This window comes from Ambystoma mexicanum, chromosome 5p (genome assembly GCF_040938575.1).
Source record: "Ambystoma mexicanum isolate Mex_15411 chromosome 5p, UKY_AmexF1_1, whole genome shotgun sequence".
NCBI lineage: Eukaryota > Metazoa > Chordata > Amphibia > Caudata > Ambystomatidae > Ambystoma > Ambystoma mexicanum.
Window position 1 is genome coordinate 176,968,011 of NC_090930.1, and position 23,966 is coordinate 176,991,976.

The 23,966-nt window shown below is 47.7% G+C and overlaps 1 protein-coding gene and 1 pseudogene across 1 annotated transcript in view; one reads left to right on the forward strand and one right to left on the reverse strand.

Annotated features, from left to right (window-relative positions):
• Window positions 1–23,966, forward strand: part of PGK1 (phosphoglycerate kinase 1) — a 151,004-nt gene that overhangs the window by 70,645 nt on the left and 56,393 nt on the right. Inside the window, exon 6 of the mRNA XM_069612589.1 lies at window positions 4,765–4,884. Within this exon, the coding sequence (XP_069468690.1) occupies window positions 4,765–4,884 (120 nt within the window). The remainder of the gene's footprint in view (window positions 1–4,764; window positions 4,885–23,966) is intronic.
• Window positions 22,986–23,939, reverse strand: LOC138481585 (annexin A5 pseudogene; annotated as a pseudogene).

The following is a 23,966-nucleotide window of genomic DNA, read 5'->3' on the forward strand; positions in this document are numbered from 1 at the left end:
AATCTCCAAGTTGCTGCTTTGCAACTAGCCAAGATCATTGCCATCTGATGGTCCGTCTTTGAAACTGTCGTTCAGGGCTTGGGTCTGGCACTACTAGATGTGTTCGAGCCAATGCCGTTATGGAGAGAAGGAATTCTCCAGTTTTACATGAAACACAGCAGACTGGCTTGGGTGATCCTGAGACCCAGTCACTATCCATAGTGACCTATTTTCTTACTGTGATATGCTGCATGCTCTTACCACTAACCACTGCCATGCATGCATCAACGCCATCTAATCGGATGTATTTGATCATAAGTATGAAAGCTCTTGTTCTTTCGGGTCTGCACTTTTTCAAGTCTTCGGTGCTTGTTTCTTTTTTTACCCACCTCTTAAACTTGTATTAGAGTGGTTACTTTTTTACTCTTAACTGTAACACGACTAGAATGTGCTGTATGTTCGAACCATTGCATGAACTCTGGTTATACGTTGGCATTTTTCTGCCTAGTCATGGTTGGGCTGCTGTGGTTAAATATCTTTTGCAAACTGTTCCTGGAACTCCTTTTGAGATCAAGAACGTGATACACTGGCCACCTTCCCTCTAAAATTCCCACATTCTAGGAACATGCCGAACTGTGAACCTGCCCTCCCCTTTGTAGTTGGACTGATGTGCAATTGTGTTTTAGTTGAGGCTCATAAGAACCATACCTGACTCTTGCCAAGGCTGTCTTGCACATTTACACACGTATAGGTTTGGCAAAGTGTTGTTGTGATTCATGTTCAAAATCACATCTTAACATTCTGAAAGAAATCGGACTAAATGCCGACTGTAGTAGCTAAGAACCCTGTGCGATTGTCATTCTTAAGCACTGAAGTTGCTAAAGCAAACGTCTGTTCACCACAATCGTAGGCAGGAGACCCTCTTTACACCTACTCACCCCCGATAGTGTTCACAAGAGCTCTCCTCCAATTACCTAAATTGCATTGGAGTCTGGAATGGGGGAAAAGCTAGCTTCTAGGTGCTTTATATTGTATCACATTTGAGTCAATTTGTCTTTTATCACAAAGGTTATGAAATCGTTGAGACGAGTTTATAGAAAAGAAACTCGGACACTCGACATTAGAGTGGATAAGCAGCTCCTGGGTATCCAGCATCAACCAGTGACCTGGAGCCAATTCATAGCGTTCTGCAAATGTAACTTTCACATAAGATGCAAACGTATCATTGTGTCCATTATTGATGACCCCTTATGCTTTAAATGGTGTATACATGTGTCCTAATGTGGACAATCGTCCTAAATGCACAAAGGTAAATTCACATGGTGTTTTGTCTGGCATCTCTTGGCCTTTTGAGCCAAAAGCAGCTGCTGGTTGCTGTCAAGCTAACCAGGCTCTTTTATGCTACAAGCAGGAGTTAAATAGCTCCCAGCTTAGATTTGTTTTGGCCACTGGGCTGAAAAGATGTGTAGTACCAGTTATTTGAATTGTGTGGAGTTGCGAGTACATACACTCTGTGTAGTTAGTTCTCAGCTAAGCCTACCCCTTCTCGTTGGTCTTACATACCTGCTCCCCCCTTGTGTTAAAATGTTCTCTGCAGGAGCAAGAGTGATTTTCCTGTCCCTCAGTGGTGAATGTACTGGTTTTATTAGATCTGCTTCCTGCCCAGACCACCTCATTGCCTTGACCTGCTACTCCCTGCCCCCCCCCCCCCCCCCCCGTGTCACTGCTGGCTTTTCAAGCTCCTGCCCTCTTCTGTTTTCTACTTCTACTGCTTCCTTATGCACTGTTCTGTCACATAGTACTGCTTGCTGATAGTCCAGTTAGCAGCTCTGCTCCTACTGTACCTTGTCTCTACTGCCTCCTTATGCACTGTTCTGTCACATAGTACTGCTTGCTGATAGTCCAGTTAGCAGCTCTGCTCCTACTGTACCTTGTCTCTACTGCCTCCTTATGCACTGTTCTGTCACATAGTACTGCTTGCTGATAGTCCAGTTAGCAGCTCTGCTCCTACTGTACCTTGTCTCTACTGCCTCCTGCACTTGACCGACTAGTCTGTGAAGTCCCCCTGGGATACTTCTTTAGCTCTGCCTACTGGGCTCCAAATAGCACTTCCCCACATTTTCGAGTAATGGAGTTGGAATAGTAAATGATGACTTGCTGGATCTGGGAGGGCGGGGAAGAGGGGGCAATTCCTTTATCACATTTTTAAAGCTGGACTGTGATCTGCCTTTGGGGGCTTCTTTTGTCATTGCTCTTTTACTACCACACGTTACTCCTTCCTCTCGGGCCCTCCACCTGTCACTACTGCCTTTACCTACTGCTGTGTTCTGCTCTTAATGCATATTGAAACACCTGTGTATAGGTGCGTTACAAATGCCATATCCTATATCATGTTATTTCTGCTTGCTCAGACCAAATTCTCTTTTGCCACGGTCTTTTGTTCCGCCCCCCTGCTGCAGACACATGGGTGAGCTACACCTTCGTGTGAGCGCCCGCTGATTAGTGGATCTGCATCCATGTGATGGTGCACATGTGGCGCTGCTGCTGCTGATGTGTATTGTGCAGAGATTCGGTGATGCAGTGTGCTAAGAGACCTGTCCAATTCCAGTTGTGCTTTATTTCCAAGTATTTCATCTTTTTATAACCAGCCACATAATACACTCAAAGTGGTTAAAAACCACTGAACAGGTTATCATGCTGTGTTCTTTCGAGAGAGTGGCGCCTGCTACCCTTTTTGTATTTTTGGAAGGAACTTGGGGTTGGTCAACCTGAGTTACCTGGGGGAAACCAGACGTGGTCTCCCTGCTCACTGTGCTCAGAGAGGCAGAGCTTCACCTCACTGATGAGGCCCAACAAGGCTGAAACACGTGTATGGGGTTGCTGTTGGTACTCTTGTTCAGAAGGGCATTGCCATAGCATTTCGGTGCTGGACTGCCCATGTGGGCAGCACAAAGACTGATATGCAAATGGGTATTTCCCATTTGAAAAGGTACGGTGAGCAAAAAGCCGGTAGCTGCAAACTCAGCTGCAAACTCTCAAAGTGGTTAGAAACCACTGAACAGGTTATCATGCCGTGTTCTTTTGAGAGCGGGCGCCTGCTACCTTTTTTGCTCATAATAATGGGGTCAACCTGTTGGTACTTGTAATACGATTCCAATATTTCTAAAGGTCATGCAGTGCCTGTGCAAGCAACGTAATGGATGTTCCAACTGCTAATAGCTATAGATAAGAGCACATCAAGAAGACCAACTGTAAAACCTCACTTGTGCCACAAAGCGAACCTGAAATGGCATTGTTTTGTCTTTAATCCCTCTGACCTAACAAACTAGGCAAAAAACAGTGCTGCGCTAAAATTAATTGGGTATATTCTCCAAACCAGCAAAACATATTTGCAATCACAACTTGATCTTGCTCTTCGTATACACATGGCAGGCAGGTGAACATTGTCTCGTGTCAGAGAGCAGAGTAATTGGAACATGCCACACAGCTGGATCACGCTGAAGGAATGTAATTTTGCCACTTGTATCACAGGAGGTTTGATTGTGGGTTTTGCTAGTTGAAGTAAACCAAAGCCGATTGAATTATTGCATTGTTGTATAAGCTCATGTATTGTCTCTTCTTTGATCTCTTTGGATTCCTTTCATTAACAAGATCTTCGTGAATGCACCTCGCTAAACTAATGCCTCAAGCCACCCCATGCTACATTCCATCATTTTCATAACTATCAACAAGCCCTTTGTCGTCATCCTGATTGGCTCCTCTCGTTTTGGTACCTGCACTTGCAAGTCCATATTAACAAATGGAATGAGGGGATTCTTGGGGGTGGCAGGGAGCGGGGTGGGGGGTGTGAAGAGGACAGAGGGGGGGCAGCGAGCGAGCGAGGGAGGGTTGGAGTAGCACCTCGCTTCACCCCCTCACAGAAATGTGAAGGTACTCTGAGCTGTTTCAGTGGTAGTAGCAGAAGCTTATGTTGGAAGAACTATTATTTAGGCCAGGGGTGCATAGCTTGTTTCACTGGAGGGCCGAATGTACCACAAGTCCCATAGAGGGGGGCACCGTTTGCACATTCGAGTTAAAGAACATGTTTTTTAAGGTGTAATTTTCATTTCCTTTTTACTCTAAGATATTATGCCTAGCCCTTTTGAAACTGCCCATTGCGTGCTGATACAAAAAAACTGGACCACTGAGGTTTCTTCACACACATGATGGGACAGGCTTGGTGACTGACTTTAGGCCAAGCAACACTTCATTAAATTCATGTTACTTGAAGGGCCATAAATGTCCTAAAGAGCTTCATTTGGCCCACAGCCGCAAGTTGTGCACCACTGCGTAGTCTGTGTTGTACACCATGTAAAAGTTGCTTATACCTTCCAACTTGGGTCTGCAAATGGATCTCTTGTGTGTAAGACACACAAAAAATGAGCAGTGACTCCCATGCCATGAAGTGCCTTCAAGCACTTTCTACACTGGAGCTTGTGGTGGTGCTTAAGCGCAGTGGGTAGCAGGCTTTCCAAGCGAGAACTGCCTACAGTGGGGCTGTTTGGTACCCAGGCTGATCATTCTTGGCGTCCTTGTCTGCCCTTACAGATGTAGCTTTATTGATTTATTTTGTTTGAAGGGGTGTGTGGTATTGAACCCCCACCCCTCAAACCTTTTCCCTGTTTCCACCGTGAGGTGCAAAAATGAGTTTGGCTGTGGGTGGTGGTATTACTGTCTTGGTCATCGTGTTTACTTTTCTTCTGTAAAGATTATACCACAAACACAGCAATGTTCTCTTCTCTTCAGTTCCATGGTTGGCGTCAACCTACCCCAGAAAGCAGCTGGATTCTTGATGAAAAAGGAGCTCGACTACTTTGCCAAGGCCTTGGAGAATCCAGAGCGACCCTTCCTAGCAATCCTTGGCGGGTAAGCATTTGGTTTCCTGTTCTACTGTGTACTAAATGTGTTTGCGTGTACTACGTGTGATTATCCATAACCCACAGGAAATATTTCTTATGCTCCAGTTCCAACACTGCTGCTCATATTGCAAACCATGCTTGTTTACTTTAATGTAAATTACCAGCCAGTTGCTTAAATGTATTGGGTCTTAAATGCGCCCTCTATTCCCTTTTGTCCTCTATTGTGGATGCAGTAATAACCTTTTTTGGACGCTAAATTCTGCTTGACGCTGTAAAATTATGTATTCGTATTGCACTCAGCAGGCCAAGTTCTTTGTATAGTTAAAACAATGGTGCTTCTAGGCAAAGCAAAATAGGTTTTGGAGCAGTTTTTGGTGTCCAACGTACATTGGCGATCACATTTCGTTAGGCTGTCCTCTCGTAACTGGAAGAAACCAAGTAATTCCTGTTTTTCATAGGGTAGACGGCTGTCTCTTAAATGTGAGCGCTTTTCTCTCAGGTTAGTATTTCGGAAGTTGGAGCCAGTTTCTTTGAGCTATGGTTCCACACAGAAAAAAAGAGTACATTTAATGGGTGGAACCTAATCGTGGTCTGGAGGATCTTGTGGTTTAAGGACGCCAGAATTGGTGAGCGAGCCGGAGGACCTTAGAGAACGACCCTCCCCCAGCCCTTGAAAACCGTCTTCGAGGAGGGGAAACGTTCATTTAATTCAAAGAAAAACTTTCTAACTTAAAAAAAAAAAGCTTGAAATGCTAGTCATGCTTACTGTACTCGTCCCACAGGGAGGCTTGGGGGGGAAAACCAGCCCAAGACCACTTTGTGACTAGCACACACTGTCGCCAGTGTAAATGATCACCTGCATTATCTAATTATTCCATAATCACTTAACCAGTTGTAAATTAGGTGCAGTTACTGGTGTGAATCGCGCATGTTATGGTTTGTACACAAACTTTTTTTGTCACTGTGATAACATGTTTGTGTTAAACTGAAAAGTGTGATGGTCCAAGCAATGCAGTTCTTGCGCCTGATGAAGTTGTCCCTTAATTCAAAAGATAATTGAAGGCATGCTGTTGAAGTATTTTAATTTTGTTCCACACCCAAATGCTGGCTAGGGGCCTTAATTGTGATTTATGTGGAAATGAGTTTGTGTACGTTAGTTTTGGGGTATGTCATGTCTGATAAAATATCCTCCTGCGTGCTTATCGATGATCTATTACAGAAATAACGAACCCCTACAGATTCACTTTGCTTTCCAAACCGTGGCCTGGGATGGCTAGGAGTTAATTCTAGTTGCACTGAGGAAGGCTGCCTGCCTCCTAAAAGCTGAACAGCTGAATGTGTTGGGCAGTGACCTTTCCAGCGTGCTAGAATACTGCCTGGTCAGCAGTGCCCTGTGCAAGCCTAGCGTGCCTGGCTAGCTTCCAAACTTGAGATCTGTGCATGACCCAACCTTGACCTCCTCTACCGAGGCTTGTAAAGACTGAACTGCCATTCATGTGTTTTCTAGGTTATTGCTCATGTTGGTATGTTTTTTTGCAGTCACCACTACAGTACTTTATTTATTATCTATTATTCAGTGCGAAAGGAAAGTTTGTTTTTTGTAATCTTCTTTTCCATTATTGCTATCGTTCTAACATTTCTAAAGCATGAACATGCCTAGTAACAGGATTTAGGATTACTGTTCTAAATATTGTATTTAATAATTGGGTCTCATACAAAGGAAATGTAATACAAGTGACGAGCAAGAAAGACTAGGGTACACCCCAACAATAAAATGTCACTTCAGGAAAGGGTGAGATGGAGCAAGGACTTCACGCCTATGGATACTGAGGGGTGGTGTGGGAACTGGTATGTCCGCTTACCTCCCCACACAGACGCCTATTTATCCAGAGGTCACTGCTGAGGTTCCCAATTCTTTTGGGGACACATTCTTCTGTGCTTGGGCCATCCGAGGGAAGCTCAGGTCACGGGTGCAAGAGTCAATTTCAGCGCAGATTTAGTTCTGGTAGCTCACGGTGCTTGAATCTCGGTTAAAGGCACCTTACAGCTGAACACCCTTGTGAAGAACGGTAGAGGACTTCTGCAGAGCAGGTGACCATGGAACACCTCCAGGAAGCAAAGAACAGTTGCAATAGGAGTCACCCCTGCTCAGGTGACGACAGGCGATCTTCAATGGATGAACTAAGTAGCAGGCCCAACGCAGCTTCCATTGATGCAAGAAGGCAAGGTGTAGGAGCAGGCCTTTTGCAGTGAAAGCTGAAGATGTTCTGAGGATTCACTGAGAACTGAGACTGCTGCAGTAGCTCGAGAGACGTGGTCAGTCCATTGGTTGCTCCAGGGACACTTCGAAAGGCACGATTTTGCAAGCAGTGGTTGAGACTGGTTGTTCCCACCGGTCCAGTGGTCTAAGCAGACTAAGGCCATCTTGATCAGGATAGAGGAGCAGCACTACAACAGGACTTGTCTGGAAGCAATGCTGATTAGCTGCAGCTGTTTGTAAGGGTCTTGGCTCCAACCATCTGTCAAATGGCTTTGTGAGGTCACCTCTATGTAAGATTCGGACTGGAAGCTCACCCAGGTTCACCAGTTGACTGTCAGTCGTAGTTAGCCCCTGGCTACATCTAGCCAGCAACATAAATGTACCCCTCTGGAGGTAGTCTGGAACCAAACCGTCCCAGCTCTCACACCAAACTCGCACACATGCCGCTACTTTGTACGGGAATGCAGTAGTTTTCCCATGGAAAGGGCTTCCCATATAAGTCAATTGCGGACCCAAGAGGGCAGGAAGAAGGCCAAAGGACAAGTAGTTTGTGGCATGGCAATCTTGGAGTGCTGAAAACACACCCTGTACGTTGCCGACCAGGAACCCAAAGCTGCACTCCTTGTGGGATAATATCACAGGTCGAATATCTCAACTAGAACAGAAGTTAGATGATGAAGTCACATATCCATAACAGTAGATTTGTAATTTAGATGGTGAGCAGCATACAACTGTGCTCAATAGTTTAACACAATACGTAATCATTAAAGTGTGTATTTCAATATTTCTGTCCGCCTGCTGGAGTAAGACAAGGAAAAGGACCAAACTGACTCAGATTAAAACAAAGTATACAGGTTTTATATAAACAAAAGTCTGTCTGTTGCACTGTTAGCTTCCACAGTGCACCGTGAAGGGTGTCGTAAAACACAGTAATTCAAAATACAACAATGATACGGTTTGAGCTATAAAAAGTTCGGGTAAACCAAAAAGGTGAATCAACAAATTTTCAACATAAAAAAGCCCTCCTAGTTGGTATGAGGTGCCAACGCATTTCGGATTCCATTAATCCATCTTCAGGGCCGGATGTGCTCATTTCATAATGTATTCAAGTAGAATCTCTTTCGTTGGGTCCTAAGAATAATTCAAATGAACTCGTCAGAGGGTATTGTGTTTCAAAGTAACTAATAGGCTTAGTAAATACACTAACCTAGTGGGTCGAGGGAACTGGACTCAAAAGGTGTTGTCGGGTCTGGAGAGAGTCGCCTCCCATCTAGATCGTTGGTAAATGGTGGCGGGATTCAAGTCTCATGCAGGTATCTGCAGGTAAAAGGGGAAAAGCCCCATCAGAGCTGATGGCAGATTCATACTATAGCAATTTAGAAGTCGCACTGACAGACTGTTCTGCCGCGCGAAAACATCGCCCCCGTGTACTAGCGTGATGAGCTAGTTCGAGCGCGTATAGTAATAGGAATGAGAATCTGTCCGTAGGGAGTATCGTATTGGTTTGAAATTCAATTGTACTTACTGGATCTCTGCAGGGAGGATAAACCGAGCGGCCCGTCGCCAAGACGAGTAGCTCGTAAGTGAACATAGATAAGGTGGTTGTCATGGACGCCACGCATTCGCGTTGGCGCTTAAGCCGCCATGTTGGTGTGGGCAGTAAGCCGTACAGAGCCGTATTGCGAGCTGCGCTGCACTAGTGTCAATCAGGAGAAGAATCAAATTGTACTCGCGCATCTGTATGCGTAAGAAAAAACGTCTGCAAGGGCAAAAAATTGGGTCATCATTAATCTGAGTAGTGGGTCGCAGGAGGGGGGGTGTCGGTTATAGTCGGACTGTGGGGCGCCCCCCCTCCTGCTGGTTAGCTGGGACCCAGAGGGAGGAGCTGCCCACTCTTAATCGTGCACGTTTGCAGTTACTGCAAATGGCTACTGAAAGTTCAAAACCCGATTGAACAATATTCACTGCCACCAGTCCATCCTGGGCACATAGTAAACAAAGGTCCACTACTGAAAAAAATCTAAGGATGCAAAGTATCTCACGTTAAGGTGATGTGTGTAGTTGTAAAAATACAAGAAATGCATAAACCGAGACAGTCTCTCAGTATGGAGTCAGTTTCCCTGTAAGAATAAGCTAAAAGACAAGGGGTAAAGCAGAAGGCTTTACTTGCCTCCCAAAAGTCAGGTCTGGAGTCCAAACAAAGCAAAAAGAAAGGGTCTCTCGGAAGTCTATGGTATGAAAGTAGTAAAAAACGTAATCTTTACATGTTTACTATAGTTGTGTGTTGAAAAAATGTATGCACCAGATTTAATAAGTCTTGTAATTTCAGATTGTTACTGGCAAGGTACAAAAAGGCCTATTCCTAGTAAGAAGGCAGTTCAAAACCTTTTTAAGATCCTAGAGTCAGTGCCTAAACCAGATTTCTGGTTCTGCTGCCTTTTTTTTTTTTTCTTTCTTATAGTATGACCCAATGGTGTTTTCCAAGGTAGGATCAATGTACATCTAAAAAAGTATCCAAAACCTGTCTTCCTTTTGTGCAATGGGTGATTACATCATGGGAGGCGTAGCTGTTTGCCAAGCCTGCTTGGGGGGGGGGGGGGGGGGGGTTGCTGGTTTACTGGATATTTAGTTGAAGGTTTACAATGCTGAATGGGCAGAGAGTGTCTTGTACCTTGCCTCCTGGTTTCTTTTGGCTGCTGGACCTCGTACCTGGAGTGTCATTTTGGCACTCCTTATTGGACACGTGGCTCATTGTGTTTGGATTGTTTTGGGCAGCGTTAGGGAGAATTCCCATTTCCCTTCAACCTTAGAGACCCCCAGCTCTTTTGCTGGACTTGGGCATTTTTAATTCTCCAGCGTGGGGTCTGGCATGGATTCACATGCTCATGAATATTCCCCGTCGTCAGGCTGGGAATCCTCGGTAATTTCGTTTCTGATCTGTCTTTCTCAGTAGTAACCAATCACTGGTCTCGGAGTCCTACTGCCCCCAGCCAATGACTGCCCTCTCCCTAAGCCCCGCCTCTGGCAGCCATCTTCAGATTTTTACCGTACGCTCAAGTGTTTCGAGTCCTCGTGTTTAGCTCTCGAGCTTTTGCTGCGTTTTCGCGCTTTTTCAAAGAGAATTTCTAATTTTTCGGTCAAATAGAGCCTCAAGCTCCACCGTCTCTACATCCGATTAACGGGGATCCGTGTCAGATTTTTCTACGCCCCTCAAGGGTGAAGATTTCATTGAGTTCTGCTTCTTGGAGGATTCCAGAAGTTTCTGCGGCCTACCCGAACATGGCCCAGGAGAAACGAAGCTCGACGCCCGGAAAGCTGGTTCAGGGTTTGCCCTGGATGCCAGCTGCAGAATGTGTTCAAGGAGGACGAGCACTCGAAATGTCTCTACTGCCTTCATGAGGACAAAACGGACGTGGAGAAGGACTGTGCGTTTTGCAGGAACATGTCGGAACGGACCATCAGGGACTGACACCTTCGTCTCTCCAACTGGCTGGAAGGAAAGAGCCCGTCAGGTGAGCAGTCCGAGCGGTCTTCTAAATCCTGTGAGGGCGCCCGACGACGGGGGGGGGGGGCCCCCCAACAGAAGGCAAAGCACCGCGGGCACCGGGAGCGCTGACCGGTCGGGTTCTTCGGCTGCCAGGCAGGGCGCGCCTTCCCCGGCACCATCAACCACGAGCCAATTCTCTGGTTCGGGAAGAGGAAATCCGAGAACCCGGGTAAGCTTCTGGAGAGGCCCGGTCGATCTTGAAGGATTCAGCCAAGGGGGAGTGAGGCGGTGACCCTCGCCCCAAGGTGAAGGCCTCAAGCACGCCCAAGGCGGTGAAGGCCTTGATGCACCTGGCCAAGGCCTCTTTCGAGGAAGTTGCGGCGGCGGAGGGAAGCCTCTTTCAGACCCATCGAAAAGACCCCTGTGAAGACCCTGATGGAAAAAGAGGGGGAGGGGGGGGCGGTGGCCATTGTGGACATGGGCACAGCATCCAAGGAGGAGCCTCGACGAGGGCGTCGAAGAGGCCCGTCCCCACAGGAGGGGTGACGGCGGCACCGGCGAGGGTCTGAGTCACCCGCCGCTTCCGGAGCCGCAGGATAACTCGCAGCCATTTTGTTGGCAATACAATCCTTATGTTCGGAGATAAGGACGAGATTGCCCTTGCCACCGACGGAGGATCCGGAACCAGGCTCGACAGAGGAGCCAGAGCCGGACCCAGTCCCGGCGGGAAGCCCCCTGAACAAGAGAAGACGGATCCATCCAGCCCCGCCTTTTCAGCCCTCGCGGCCTGCTCAGCCTTTACTCATGTCCCCCGTCCCTGGGGATAACACGGGAACGGACACGGCCACAACGGGTACCGACGACGGCGGTGACGACGGGATGGAGCTCCCATCGCCAGCCCGGGCCCCCCCCCCCCCCGCCCAACGAGATCGGATCTTTCCATGCAATGATCGCCAGGGCATCCGAGCTTTTTCTGCTCTGCCCCGAAGAGGACGGTTTCCTTTACTAACGGTGCGTGGCCAAGAGGAAGACGGTCCTCACCGTGCCTCTGCTGGATGACATCTGGGACGAGGGTCTCACCCTTCTCAAGAACCAGTCTGACGCCTGCCAAGAGGGATCGGTACGAGAAGTACCGGGTCCCCGATGCGGCCCCTTTGTCCCTTAAGGCACAACCGACCCCTGACTCTTGTTGTCTCAGCGGCAGCCAACAAGAAAGCAGGGGGGGGGAGAGACATCGGCCTCAACGTCAACTTCCCCACCGGACGGCGAAGGAAAGAAGCTGGACGCAATGGGACGATGAGTTTTCTCAGCAACAACAAGGATTAAGGCGGCCAACGCCCTAGCGATCGTGGCCCGCTACAACAGGGAGTTATGGTACAAGATTGCCCCCCTGTTGGACTTCCTACCAGATGACAAGAGGGCCGAGGCCCTGGATCTTGCAAGAAGGCGAAGTGGCAACGGACCACGCCATTACGGTGGCAACGGACATTGCCGACACCGGTTTCTGCCAGCTAGGCAACAGCGTTTGCCTTAGACGACGAGGGTGGCTCAAGGCGACGGATTTCCGCCAGGACGTACAAGCCAAGGTTTTGGACATGCCGTTTGACGGGAACAATCTGTTTGGGAAAACGGTGGATGAGTCCCTCCAAGCCATCAAGGCGGACACGGAGACAGCTAAGGCCCTAGGCGTTCTCCGGCAATGAAGGCCGTCCTTTTGAAGCACCGGAGGCAAGCAGGGTGCCCCCAAGTGATTTGGCGGTGGCTCTTCTACGTACCGCCAAGCGACCCGCTCCTCGTCGCAGGAAGCCTATAGAGGACGAGGCAAGTCGGGTGGGCCCCGCCGTCATCGCCAGGGAGGCCAAGGCGGCAAGGCGTCCTCCAAGCAAGATTGAACCGACGGCAGTGTCGGGCCCCAACCGAAGCACCCCGGTGGGAGGCCGGCTGGCAAAGTTCGTCAGCGTGTGGGAGTCCATCTCCGTGCTGGACACCCTGGCCCAGGGGCACGCCCTCGAATTTCTAAAGTGCCCCCGCATTCCACCCCTGGCCAGGAAGGAAAATCGCATCCCTCAACTGCTATTGGATGCTCAAAAAAGGTGCCATCGAGCTCGTCCCGAAAAGGCTCTGGGGCTCCGGAGTCTACTGGAGGTACTTCCTCGTGAAAAAGAAGACTGGAGGATGGCGCCCCATCCTGGACCTTCCAAGACTGAACAAGTACATCAAGGCACAGAAGTTCCGGATGGTCAACCTCCAGCACGTGCTGGGACAGCTGGAGGAGGGCGAATTCCTGTCGTTGGATTTGGAGGATGCGTACTTCCACATCCCCATTCTGAAAGGACACCGACAGTTCCTCAGGTTCGTGGTCCAAGGATGACGCTACCAGTTCAAGGCCCTCCCGTTCGGATTGAAGTTGGCACGCAGGGTGTTCACCAAGTGCCTTGCACCGGTGGCTGCGCCTGCAGGGGATCCACATCTACCCCTACCTGGACGACTGGCTCATCCGAGCAAGGACAAGGGAGCTCGCCGTAGATCACACAGCGAAGACCGTCCAGCTGCTCGTGGACCTGGGATTCTCCATCAACTTTCCCAAATCCCACCTGGTCACGTCGCAAGTCGCACTGTTTCTGGGAGCCAAGCTCGGCACAGTGGCGCGTCTGGCCTCGCTGTCGGAGGAAAGGACTAGGGCCATCCTGGGCAAGGTGCAGCGTCTGCTGGCCACGGACGTGGCCAGGGTGAGGTCCATCAAGTCCCTTCTCGGGATGATGTCCTCCTGCATATATCTCATGCGCCTGTGCAGGCTTCAGATGCACCCTCTGCAAGAGTTCCTCGACGCCCGCTGGATCCAAGCGACGGGCAGCTTTGAGGACAGGCTCCCGCTCAACAAGACCTTCCGACGAGCGATCCGGTGGTGGGGCACCCACGCTCATCTGACGGCGGGCACAGACTTTCAGTCCCCATCCCACCAGATAACAGACGACAGATCCCTCCCTGGAAGGGTGGGGAGCGCACACCGGAGAACTTCACACGAGAGGCCTTTGGCTCCCGGAGGAGAAGACGCTCCACATCAACATCCTGAAGCTCCGTGCAGTGTTCTGGGCCCTCGGGTCCTTTCTCCTGTCCCTCAAGGGCAAGGTGGTGAGAATCTTCACCGACAACACCACCACGATGTTCTACATTTGGAAGCTCTGACTCGTCAACCAGCTCAAGAGGTCCCGGTGCAGGATGATCCTTGTCGCACCGGTGTGGCCGAGGCAGATCTGGTTCCCGGACTTTCTGGACTTGTCAGCGTCCCCACCAGTCAAGCTGCCGACGGACGCGGATCTTCTCTCCAGAGAAGGAGGCGCTATACTTCATCACGACCCGAGGTCTCCTGCAGCACTAGAGTTTGGACGGTACGATATCCCGGCTGACTACAGAGAGGTCCTCGCAAAGGCCAGAGCGTCCTCAACTCTTGTGCTACGGACATAAGTGGAAGAGGTTCTATGTCTGGTGCCGTGCACAGAAGATTAACCCTCTATGGATTACGGCCCCTCAAGTGCTGCCGTACCTACTGTCGCTGGCCAAGGCTGGACTGGCTCACGCCTCCAAGATGCATCTGGCTGCGATCTCCCGATACACCAGAACCACAGGACGGGCGTCCTTGTAATCCCATCGCCTGGTGAAGGAATTTATGAAGGGACTGTTCCGATCATTCCCGCCGGTGAAGGCCCCTGCCCCGGGGTGGGTACTCAACGTGGTGCTGACCAGGCTCATGGGGGTGCCATTCGAGGCCCTGGATTCGGCACCGTTGAAGTTCCTGTCATGGAAGACTGCGTTTCTTGTGGCCATCACCTCCGCACGGCGAGTGGGAGAGATCCAGGCCCTATCCTGCAAACCTCCATACTTGACTTTTCACAACACCAGGGTGGTGCTGAGGAGGCACCCCTCTTTTATACCTAAGTTGCCGTCGGACTTCCACCTTAACGAGCCATTGGTGTTACCTGTTTTCTTCCCGTCGCCTTCATCACCGGCCGAGAGGACTTTACACTCGCTGGATGTGGCTAGAGCGCTGAAGTTCTACGTGGACTGCACGAAGAGTTTTCGGAAGACATCACAGCTATTTGTGAACTTTGGACCTGTGAACCAAGGGAAGGCTCTCTCGAAGGCTTCCATTTCCAGATGGCTCTCCGGCTGCATCACGCACTGTCATCGGTTGGCAAACCGACCGTTGCCTGGCCGTCCGAGAGCCCATTTGACCAGATCGATCGCTGCTACCACAGCGTTCTTGTCTGGTGTGCCCCTGCTGGACATCTGCAGGGCTGCTATGTGGAGGTCGACTCACACCTTCACGAGATTCTACTGCGTCGACTGGGATTCCAGGGAGGAGTCCAGGGTCGGCCATGCGGTGCTGCGCAACCTGTTCGCCTAAGGTGCTAAGGTGAGCCTGGTGAGGAGGTAACAATTGCTTAATGTTGAGTTTTTGATGTAATGCTTAATGTTGAGCCTTTTCCACCTCCCGTTGGTTGTGCATGTGTGTACTGCTATGTATTCTTATATTCATGAGCATGTAAATCCATGCCAGACCCCATGCTGGAGAAGGAACAAGTTACTTACCTGTAACTGTTGTTCTCCAGCATGGGTCTGGCATGGATTCACATGTGAACCCTCCCTCCTACCCCTCTGCGGCTCTTCACTTCATCATACTGCCACTTTGCGTGCTACCAAATCTGACGGTGGCTGCCAGAGGTGGGGCTTAGGGAGAGGGCAGTCATTGGCTGGGGGCAGTATGACCCAGAGACCAGTTATTGGTTGCTACTGAGAAAGACCGATCAGAAACAAAACTGATACTGTTTTTTTTTTTTTTTTTTTTTTTTTCTCTCTCAACCGAGGATTCCCGGCCTGACGGGGAATATTCATGAGCATGTGAATCCATGCCAGACCCATGCTGGAGAACAACTGTTACAGGTAAGTAACATGTTCCTTTTCACCCTTGGACTGAGACCTTTTTCTCACCCTCTCATGTTCTTACCTGATTTGGATTGTTATGTTTTCAGTGTTTTTGGAGTCTGACAAACTCCATAGGCATCTGCTTTTTGTATGGTGACGCACTTCACCTTCATTGAAGTGTCGCAGAGAAATCCTTTTAGATTTCTCATAAGGTTTAAATACCTTTTCTTGTGTGAACTACAGTTCCCAAGAATAGCACAGTGAAATTGACTTTACTTCTTCTCTTTGTAGGTCCGGCATACACCATCTTATGTGGAGTGCTGTGGGGAGGGTTACCTAGCCCTTATCCTACATTCTTGTAACTTTTTTTGTTACCTTCTCTACTGTAAATGGCTGCTGGCAGTGGTTTACATTTTCCTACCCTTGTGCTTTTCTACTGCAGGCTGAACCCTCCGCTGCAGTACAGCACCCATTTTGTCAAAATGGCCCTTGTCTTTTTTCGGCATTTTCTGTTTGTGAGGTCTTGAGTTTTACTCTGCATCATATTTGAGCCCTTTGTTTGTCTTGACTTTGACAGGCTCCACCCCTGAAACCCATCTGTGGCTCTGGTGTGTCTGGAAGGACAGGATGTGAGGGAGGGTCACGAAACTACCCTGTCCTTTTGTCTCTAGGAATGCCTGAATGCAACCAGTCCTGATTGGCAGGCTGTCCTTTGAGGACAGCCACCCTGCTGTGTGATTGACGGCCTCGGCTGTGCACGAATGGAAGAAAAATGCTTTAAAAGGCAAAGGTTTTGAGACTAGAGGCAGAGTCGACCACTGGGAGAAACACTCAACAAAGAAACCGTGAACGAAGCTTGCTGCAACATCCTGAAACTTTGAATATCCCGGTGAAGCCCTACTGCTGTGCTGAACTCCTTTTTCACCTCAACAGAGCAGCTCCTTGAACTTATCCCCTTGGGTTAGTGGGACCATCTAACCCCGAGACAAACTCCACTGGACCACCATCCCCGACTTGCTGTGCCTGTCCGTTGCATCGAAAGGTTGAGTGTCCGTAGTCGAGTGCAAGGTCGGCTGCAGACCGAATCCAGCTAGAAGCCCCTAAGGATCCTCCGGAAGCAGGACCTCCAGAGTGCAGGACCGAGGGAACGAAGAGAGTCCAACTGGTGTCCAAGATCTGCAATAGTGCTGTTTGCTAAGCGCTGAAACCCTGAAGTGCTGCTGAACTGAAAAGAGCCTGTGGCTGCTGATGACCTCCCAAGTACTGCCGCGGTAGCCCTCCAGACATCCTCCCTCTTGTCCCCACGACATACGCTCAGGAACCAGGATCTGCACCGCTGCATCAAGACAGAATTCAGCTGGATCACTCCTTCAAACCAGAGGTACTGTTTAGGCTTGGGGTATTTACCTTATCACCTTCTAGAGTTGGTTCCAACTCTTTTCACAGGCTTAACGGCCTGCTACACTTTGTTTTTTGTTCGTTTTTTTTGTTGGATTTTTGCAAGTTACTTTGGATTGGTCACCAAGTTACCTGGGAGAACCCATACGTGGACCCCTTGCTCACTGTGCTCGGATAGGCACTGCACCACCTCACTGAGGCCCAACAAGGCTGCAACGCGTGTCTAGGGTTGCTGTTGGTACTCTTGTTCAAAGGAGGTTTGAATGGCATTTCGGTGCTGGACTGTCCTTGTTGGCGGGGCAAAGACTGATATGCAAATGGATATTCCTCCTTTGTGATAAGTACAGTGAGCAAAAGGCGATGGCTGCAGATTCTCGAAGTGGGGGGGGACCTGTTCTGGGGTTATCATGCCATGTTCTTTCTAGAGGGGCGCCTGCTACCTTTTTTGTAATTTACAGCTTGTGACCCTACAAGGGATTTTTCTAAAACTCTTTAACTTTTGCAAGTGTTTGATCTAAGAAGTGCATCAGATCCATAGATTGTGTCCCAAACTACTTTTGCCTGTCCCGGCTCCCTGAAGACTCTTCTAGTCCATTGACTTTGATATGGTTTGTCCCTCCATAGGTGGTAGTTTGGCGTATACTGTTACTGCTGGGAAAGGCTCATCTAGATTTCATTGGAGGATTTAGTTGTTCTCACACATTGAGAAATTATCTAACCGGTTTCCTTCCCTAACCTTTCCTTTCTCCAACCTCAATCTACAAAGTATACTAGTGAGATCTATAAATGTCATTACTGTCCTTCAGATTGAAGTCACCACAGGGTGTAGGAGTTGTGTAAGAAGCCTATCCAAAGATTATCCACTAATTTGCTTTGATTTTTAAGTAGATTTACATGGTACATCGAATTGCCTTTTTTAAAGAATGATCATTTAAAAATTGATGTTAAATAAATAACTAGTTATAACTGAAACCTTGATTGGGTTACTTGTATTTACAGATTTCATTTGTACAGCTCACATTTACCCCTCTTGAGATGGGCCTTGCTGCTCAGCCACACTACCAACTTGTGTAGTACAGACCTAAACCAAAAGGTGGGTTACCTAATACCAAGCATATATGTTGTGTAGTCTCTCAGTGTGACTGCACCAAATCTTACCTTACGGGGAGATGGCAGTAGGAAAGGCCAATGTATCCTCCAGGTCGCTGTGCTGCATGTTGGGAAGTGAAAGTGAGCGTCCCCAAAAATGCAAGAACTCGCCAATGAGAGTCCATAATGAACACAACCCAGGGGTGAGTGAGACCAGGACCAAGTGCGGGTGAAGATAAAAAGCAGTTTATCCAAAACCAAATCTGGCAAGCAGAGAACTCTGCAGAGCGCTCTGCCACATGGACATTCATATTTATTACAAAATAACATCAGTGAGGTAAGCTATAGGTTGCACATGTCGTGGGGATTGGGTGGCAAAGACTAGACACTATACAATGTTTAAGGATGCTGCTCCAAGATTGGCGGAAGTCCATGTGGTGCATGGATCAGCTGGGCTCTTCGGGGTGGAGCACAGGGTCAGATGTCTGAGCTGTTAAAATTTATGCGACATGGCATTTGCCCTTGTGGCCACACATACTATTGACCATCATCTATCTAGTTTAACACGAGAGAGGCAGTACTAAACATTTGACCTGAACAATAAAAGTGAGAATACATGGGTCCATGTGGCAAACTTATTCATGAGATTATGTTGTCACACTCATGAACCATTCCTTTACATCTCCTAAGGCAATTTATTGTTTATCATGAGAGCAATATATTGCCACACAGGAGGGGAGAGGGGGACGGAGGTCATGGGTCTGGGGTGAGCAGGGGTGGTATACGGATGAGGGGGGCCTGAAATGTTACTTCAAAAGGCATTGAGGTGAGGGGCTTGTTGCCCATATTTCTTTCACTAGAATCTGGGGGTGCAAGGAATGTTCATAGTGGCATAATGAGTCAGGGGGCTGAGGGGAAGGAGGGGGAGAGGAGAGGGAGGAAAATGTATATACAGGTACATCACATGATGAACGAGCTTCTGTTTACAATATTATACATATGAGAAACGTATACTAGTTGAACACGTGTGTGAACCTACATAATATCAGAAAAACATCGAGCATCTGGATTTTATACCTTGCATTATATCGAGTAAGCAAGTAACATATCATACATTGGTGTGAGTTTCTGGCAAGGGATAATATTTAACCAACAGCATGGGTCTAAACATGTGAACCATAGCTTTATGCACATTGAAATAGGAAATCAGCCCCTCAGCATACAACCACAAAGGGATTTATAGCTCTTATAGAGGGATTAGCAGTGTGGGTGAAACAGAGTGGCACTCAGGTGTGGGGTATGTATCTGTAAATTCAAATGGGGAGCAAGGTTGGGGGTTATCCACTTCCTATGTCCTAAACGTAGGGTCTGCAAGGGGACAGGACATGTTTGTGGAGATGGATTGTATTTCTCAAACCCAAGCTTTTGCCCAGTCCATCGCAGGTCAGTGATAGACTGTGGAAGGTGCAAGATAGTGTTTGTCTTGTAGCTTGTTCGTGCCTAGTCTCCCATGAGAACAGCCCTGCTGCAGGGACACGGAGGGGAGGAGGGTGAGGGAAGTAACTGGCCCACTGTGCGCAGTCTCGAGGGGAGAGCTGCAGCCCTGCCGGCGGCTTTTGCTCATGAGGCCTGTTTTGTGATGTACAAAATGCAGCTGGAGTGCAGTATGGAGTCTGGGGGTCGGTCTTCAGGCTGAGTTTTGCATCCATATGGGTCATCACGCAGCCACCCTGAATACCTGGCCACAGGAGCATGGGTGGCTGGTGGACGAATCATACCCTGCATGTGTGTTAGAATGGAGGGCAGGGGGTCTTGAAGACCTTTCCACCCATACGGAAGCCTCCAGTCATTCCAAAGACTGGAGGAACACCACTGCCCCGCCTCTGTTCGGGCAATCTGTGGTCTCCACCGTTGCCCCTTCGTGGTTTTTTTTTTTTTTTTTTTTCCTGTTGGCTGACGCTCTGCCCTTTGAGCCGTTTGCTTAGGGTTTACCCTCTTGGGGAAGGCTGCATTTTTTTTTTCTGTGTTTGGTTGATCTTGGTTGTTCTGGGGTGCAAGTTTCTAGGTTTCCGATCTGTAACTCAATCTGTAGAAGAAGCCCTTGTAGGTACTTGCTAGGTTCTTTTGCCCTTTGTGAGCCAAGTCCTCTGCTACATGTTGGTAATAGCATAGCTCTGGATTTTGGGCTATTCTTTGGATTGCACTCTTTGGTCCCCTGCACCTGTTGTCTGGGAGGCTGCCCTGTCCCACAAGTGGTCCGAGGTATCTGGGTCTCAAACCTGATACTTTTTGTGGAGTTTCTGGTCAGATGAACCTGTGGGGTAGAACACTAACGTTAACAAACAAAGGAATATATGTATATTCTGATTATGGCTTTTCTTCACAATCCTATGAGGAACTCTTCTAGAACTACTATAGAGTGACTCTTTGTATGTACTGTTTACCACCAGCATACATTTAATTTGGGAGTGAGCGGTGTCTGCCTATGGTAGCTTTTTAGTGTATGCATTGTCTAATAAAATCATACATATATAATAATTAGGTGTTTGTTTTTTTTCATTTTAGAATGCTAGTGTGAAATTCTCTCAGTGCATGATAGTCTAACTATCTCAAGGCCTGCTTATCTCCCAAGTGAAGCCAGACTGCTCTGCCAAAGACCACACTAAAGTGGTAGCTTTGGAGGCCTAGTCTTTCTATTCGTTTAGATGGCTTTACAACCCTCGCCAGAGGGCTGTGGGAAAATCTTAACACCCACAAAAAAGGACTTTGGGCAACGGAAAGCCTCACTACTAGGCATACCACAGAAGAGTAACGCACCTTGCTTTTTTGTTCCATGTAGCTTGCTTCTGTGTGACCTCTCCAGTTGAAAGAGCCCCAAACCTGGCCTACCTGGTCTCTTTACAGGGTAAAATAAATGCAACCTTTTCTTTCTGTAAACTTAATTTGAAAATACATTTGTAATATTACAGCGATCATAATTCACTATTACCGCACAACAGACCCCTAAATACCCCAATTAACGATCCAATAATACCAAAGAGGTATACATGTTCTCCCTCCCCACCCCCCTTAATGTCGTCCACAATCCTTTCAATAATTCAAGTTGCTAGCTAGCCAACAGTTCCTCCACCTGACTTCTATACATGCACGCAGCACACCATGTTTTGCTCACCAACAGCAATTGGCGAGTGCACGTTTTGCACCCTGCTTTCACAATATGCTTCTTGATCCATGCAAAAGGCAGTGTCCCCAAGATAGCTTAGTTTCTTTAAAATCCAGTGTTCCAGTACTTGGATGAGGGGGGTGGGGGGGGTCACAGGCAAGCTATTCTGGAGTCGACCTCTCTAGGCCTTGGTTTCCTACCAGGTATTGCTGTCGAGGTGGCTGAGAGGTTTCCAGGGATTGCGCTATGATGACCCATAGTGGATGTTTTGGGAAACTAACGTATGCATTATATTTGATTCCTCTTGCACAAGTGATCTTCATGGGAGTGACTGTTTTTGTTCTGCAAAAATCACTGTACTGTTTGTGCCTCTAGCTCTAATTTGTTCCTTGCTATTTTTGTTAATGGTGGTTCATCTCATTTTAGTCATATCTGAAAATTGATGAGTTTTTTTAAATATTTTTTTTATTTTTTAATTTTTTTCCCCTCTCCTATGTTTGCATTTTTATACTTGCCATTTTGGTTTCCATTATGTTCTTGACTGTTCCCTTCATCTGTCTTGTGTTCACTGGTTTATGCTTCAATATAAAGAAAAGTATGTGATTTCAACAGTCACTTGCTGCATGGCAGCCTTTGCATAAGTGTTGATGGTTATACACCCACCACACTACAAAGTTTAAATATTGAGTGAATACCTGTGTGGTGCTGGGGAGTCGGATCAGCGGCTTCTGTAAAGAGGACTGTCTGAAGGGAAAATTGAGTTACTATTTGATTCAATGCACTCGACCCTCCCCTCCTACATGCTGGCAATATAGATTGGCAAAGTGCAGCTTTGCTCCTCCCCCGCACATTTATTTTGGATTGGGGAGCATTACCTCCATGGCCATAATGATGCTTCCTTCTCCTCTGCACTGCCAGTGTAGAGACGTGAGCAATATTTGTATTTATTTTTTGGAGTTTGCAGATCAATGCAATATGTGGGCATTGGATAACAACCGTGATGGAGCATTATCAATAGTTCGTTATTTGATGGAAACTCCAACAATGGAGTACTTGAAATACCTAGTAATAGGGTATTTGGACAGACGTGTTTTTTTTTTGTTTTTTTTTTTGGTTCTTTTTGGGGGGAAAACGTTTATTTGGGTCTATCAAAGGTTTTCTGCGTCATCAAATGTTTGCATTGAAATGTTTAGTGGGTTCATTTATTAGCATCGTCAAATACTTCAGTGAGTACACATCCCAAGCAAAATGGGCATGCAAGACCCGGCGCATGGATGTAAGCAGCATTTCAATGCTGCTCTTTCTAGAATGAACTGTATTTTAAGCAGTCTACAGGCTCGGATTTAACCCAATTTGCAACAAACTAAACAGAGAACCATCTTCTCACACGGCACTTACTGATTGGCTCTCATTTTATAAATGGAAAAGCAGAGATGGGGCATTCATTACAACTTTGGAACATTGACAGCCTTACTTCATCCCGAAACATCAAGGACTAATTTCCAAGACTTTGTGTAAATTAAAGAAGCTAATCTTCTGAATGGGATAAAATGTGGCCAAGAACCACTTGCGAGGATTAGCGGTAAAGCATAGTGAAGAAAGACTTTCTAGTTGGCAGTGCACAGCATATATCCTTCATTTCATATTCATCCTTTGTCTCGGGAGGATAGCTCAGCAGCAACGTGCTCGCCTTGGAAGCAAGACGACACGGAGCAACACAGGTTTGATTCCCTGGGTCCGCGCTTAGAAACCTCTGGGTATTAAGAGTGTTAAAAATAACATGTCGTATCATGTTTCCAGGCGAATCCATCCTCGCCACCGCAGAGGTGGGACTGTGTAGTCGCCAGCTGTATTTTTCTTTTTCATAGAGTGCAAGGATTGCCCTGGTTCTTCCGGAAACACTTGTCGGATATCCCACTGGTATATCTCTTTCCTAGGAACCATGACCCTTATCAAAGTTTCATCTGTTCCAGATCCTTTCATAGCATAATGGAGCACTTCAGCTAGGTAGCATTGAATGCCTCTCGTGCACTTCACACCTGCATGCATAAACTGCTCGAAATATCCAGAGGTTTCCCTCTCAATGCTTTCTTCTATTCAAAATCCAGAGATTCTCATGTGTTTGTTGAATACTCGTCTCAAATGACTTGTACTTTTGCCCCAATATGCGGATAAACCTTTCTTCATCTGTGCCCCATTTATTTGTCCCTGCATTGACCAAATCATGTGCATCTTGCTCTACCTTGCCATCATCATCATCACTCTACCTTCGGGGCCTCTCTATTTTCCTGAACAAAGGCAGCCAGTAGTTCCGGAAAGAGGCCTGACATATCCTCTGTAGTTCACGTTGATATTCTTTTTGGTATTGCTGTTCGATCCTAAACCCATCTTAGGGGAGGTTTGAGAAGCTAGAATTTCAGAACGTGTGTTCAGATGTCCGGGCACCATGGATGACATTCCTTCATAGGCATTGTAAAGAGAAGATGGCATTATCAGGGCCACAAACGGTTTGCCAGATAGTTCCTCTTTCGCATCCACCACAGGACCCTTGCTATATTCAGTTTTGTGAGCAAGTGCAATCTCCTGCTGCTGATGGCTGCTCCGAGAAATTGGACGCTTCGGGCTGGTCTCTTCAGCTGTTCCCAAATCCTTCATAGCTGTGCAGAGAGTCTCTGCATCCTTACTAGCATTGGCATCAGAGAAATAATGAACAGTGTCTTTTGTGCCCTTAAAAAGCACCATAATACAATCCGCTTTATTGACCTTTCC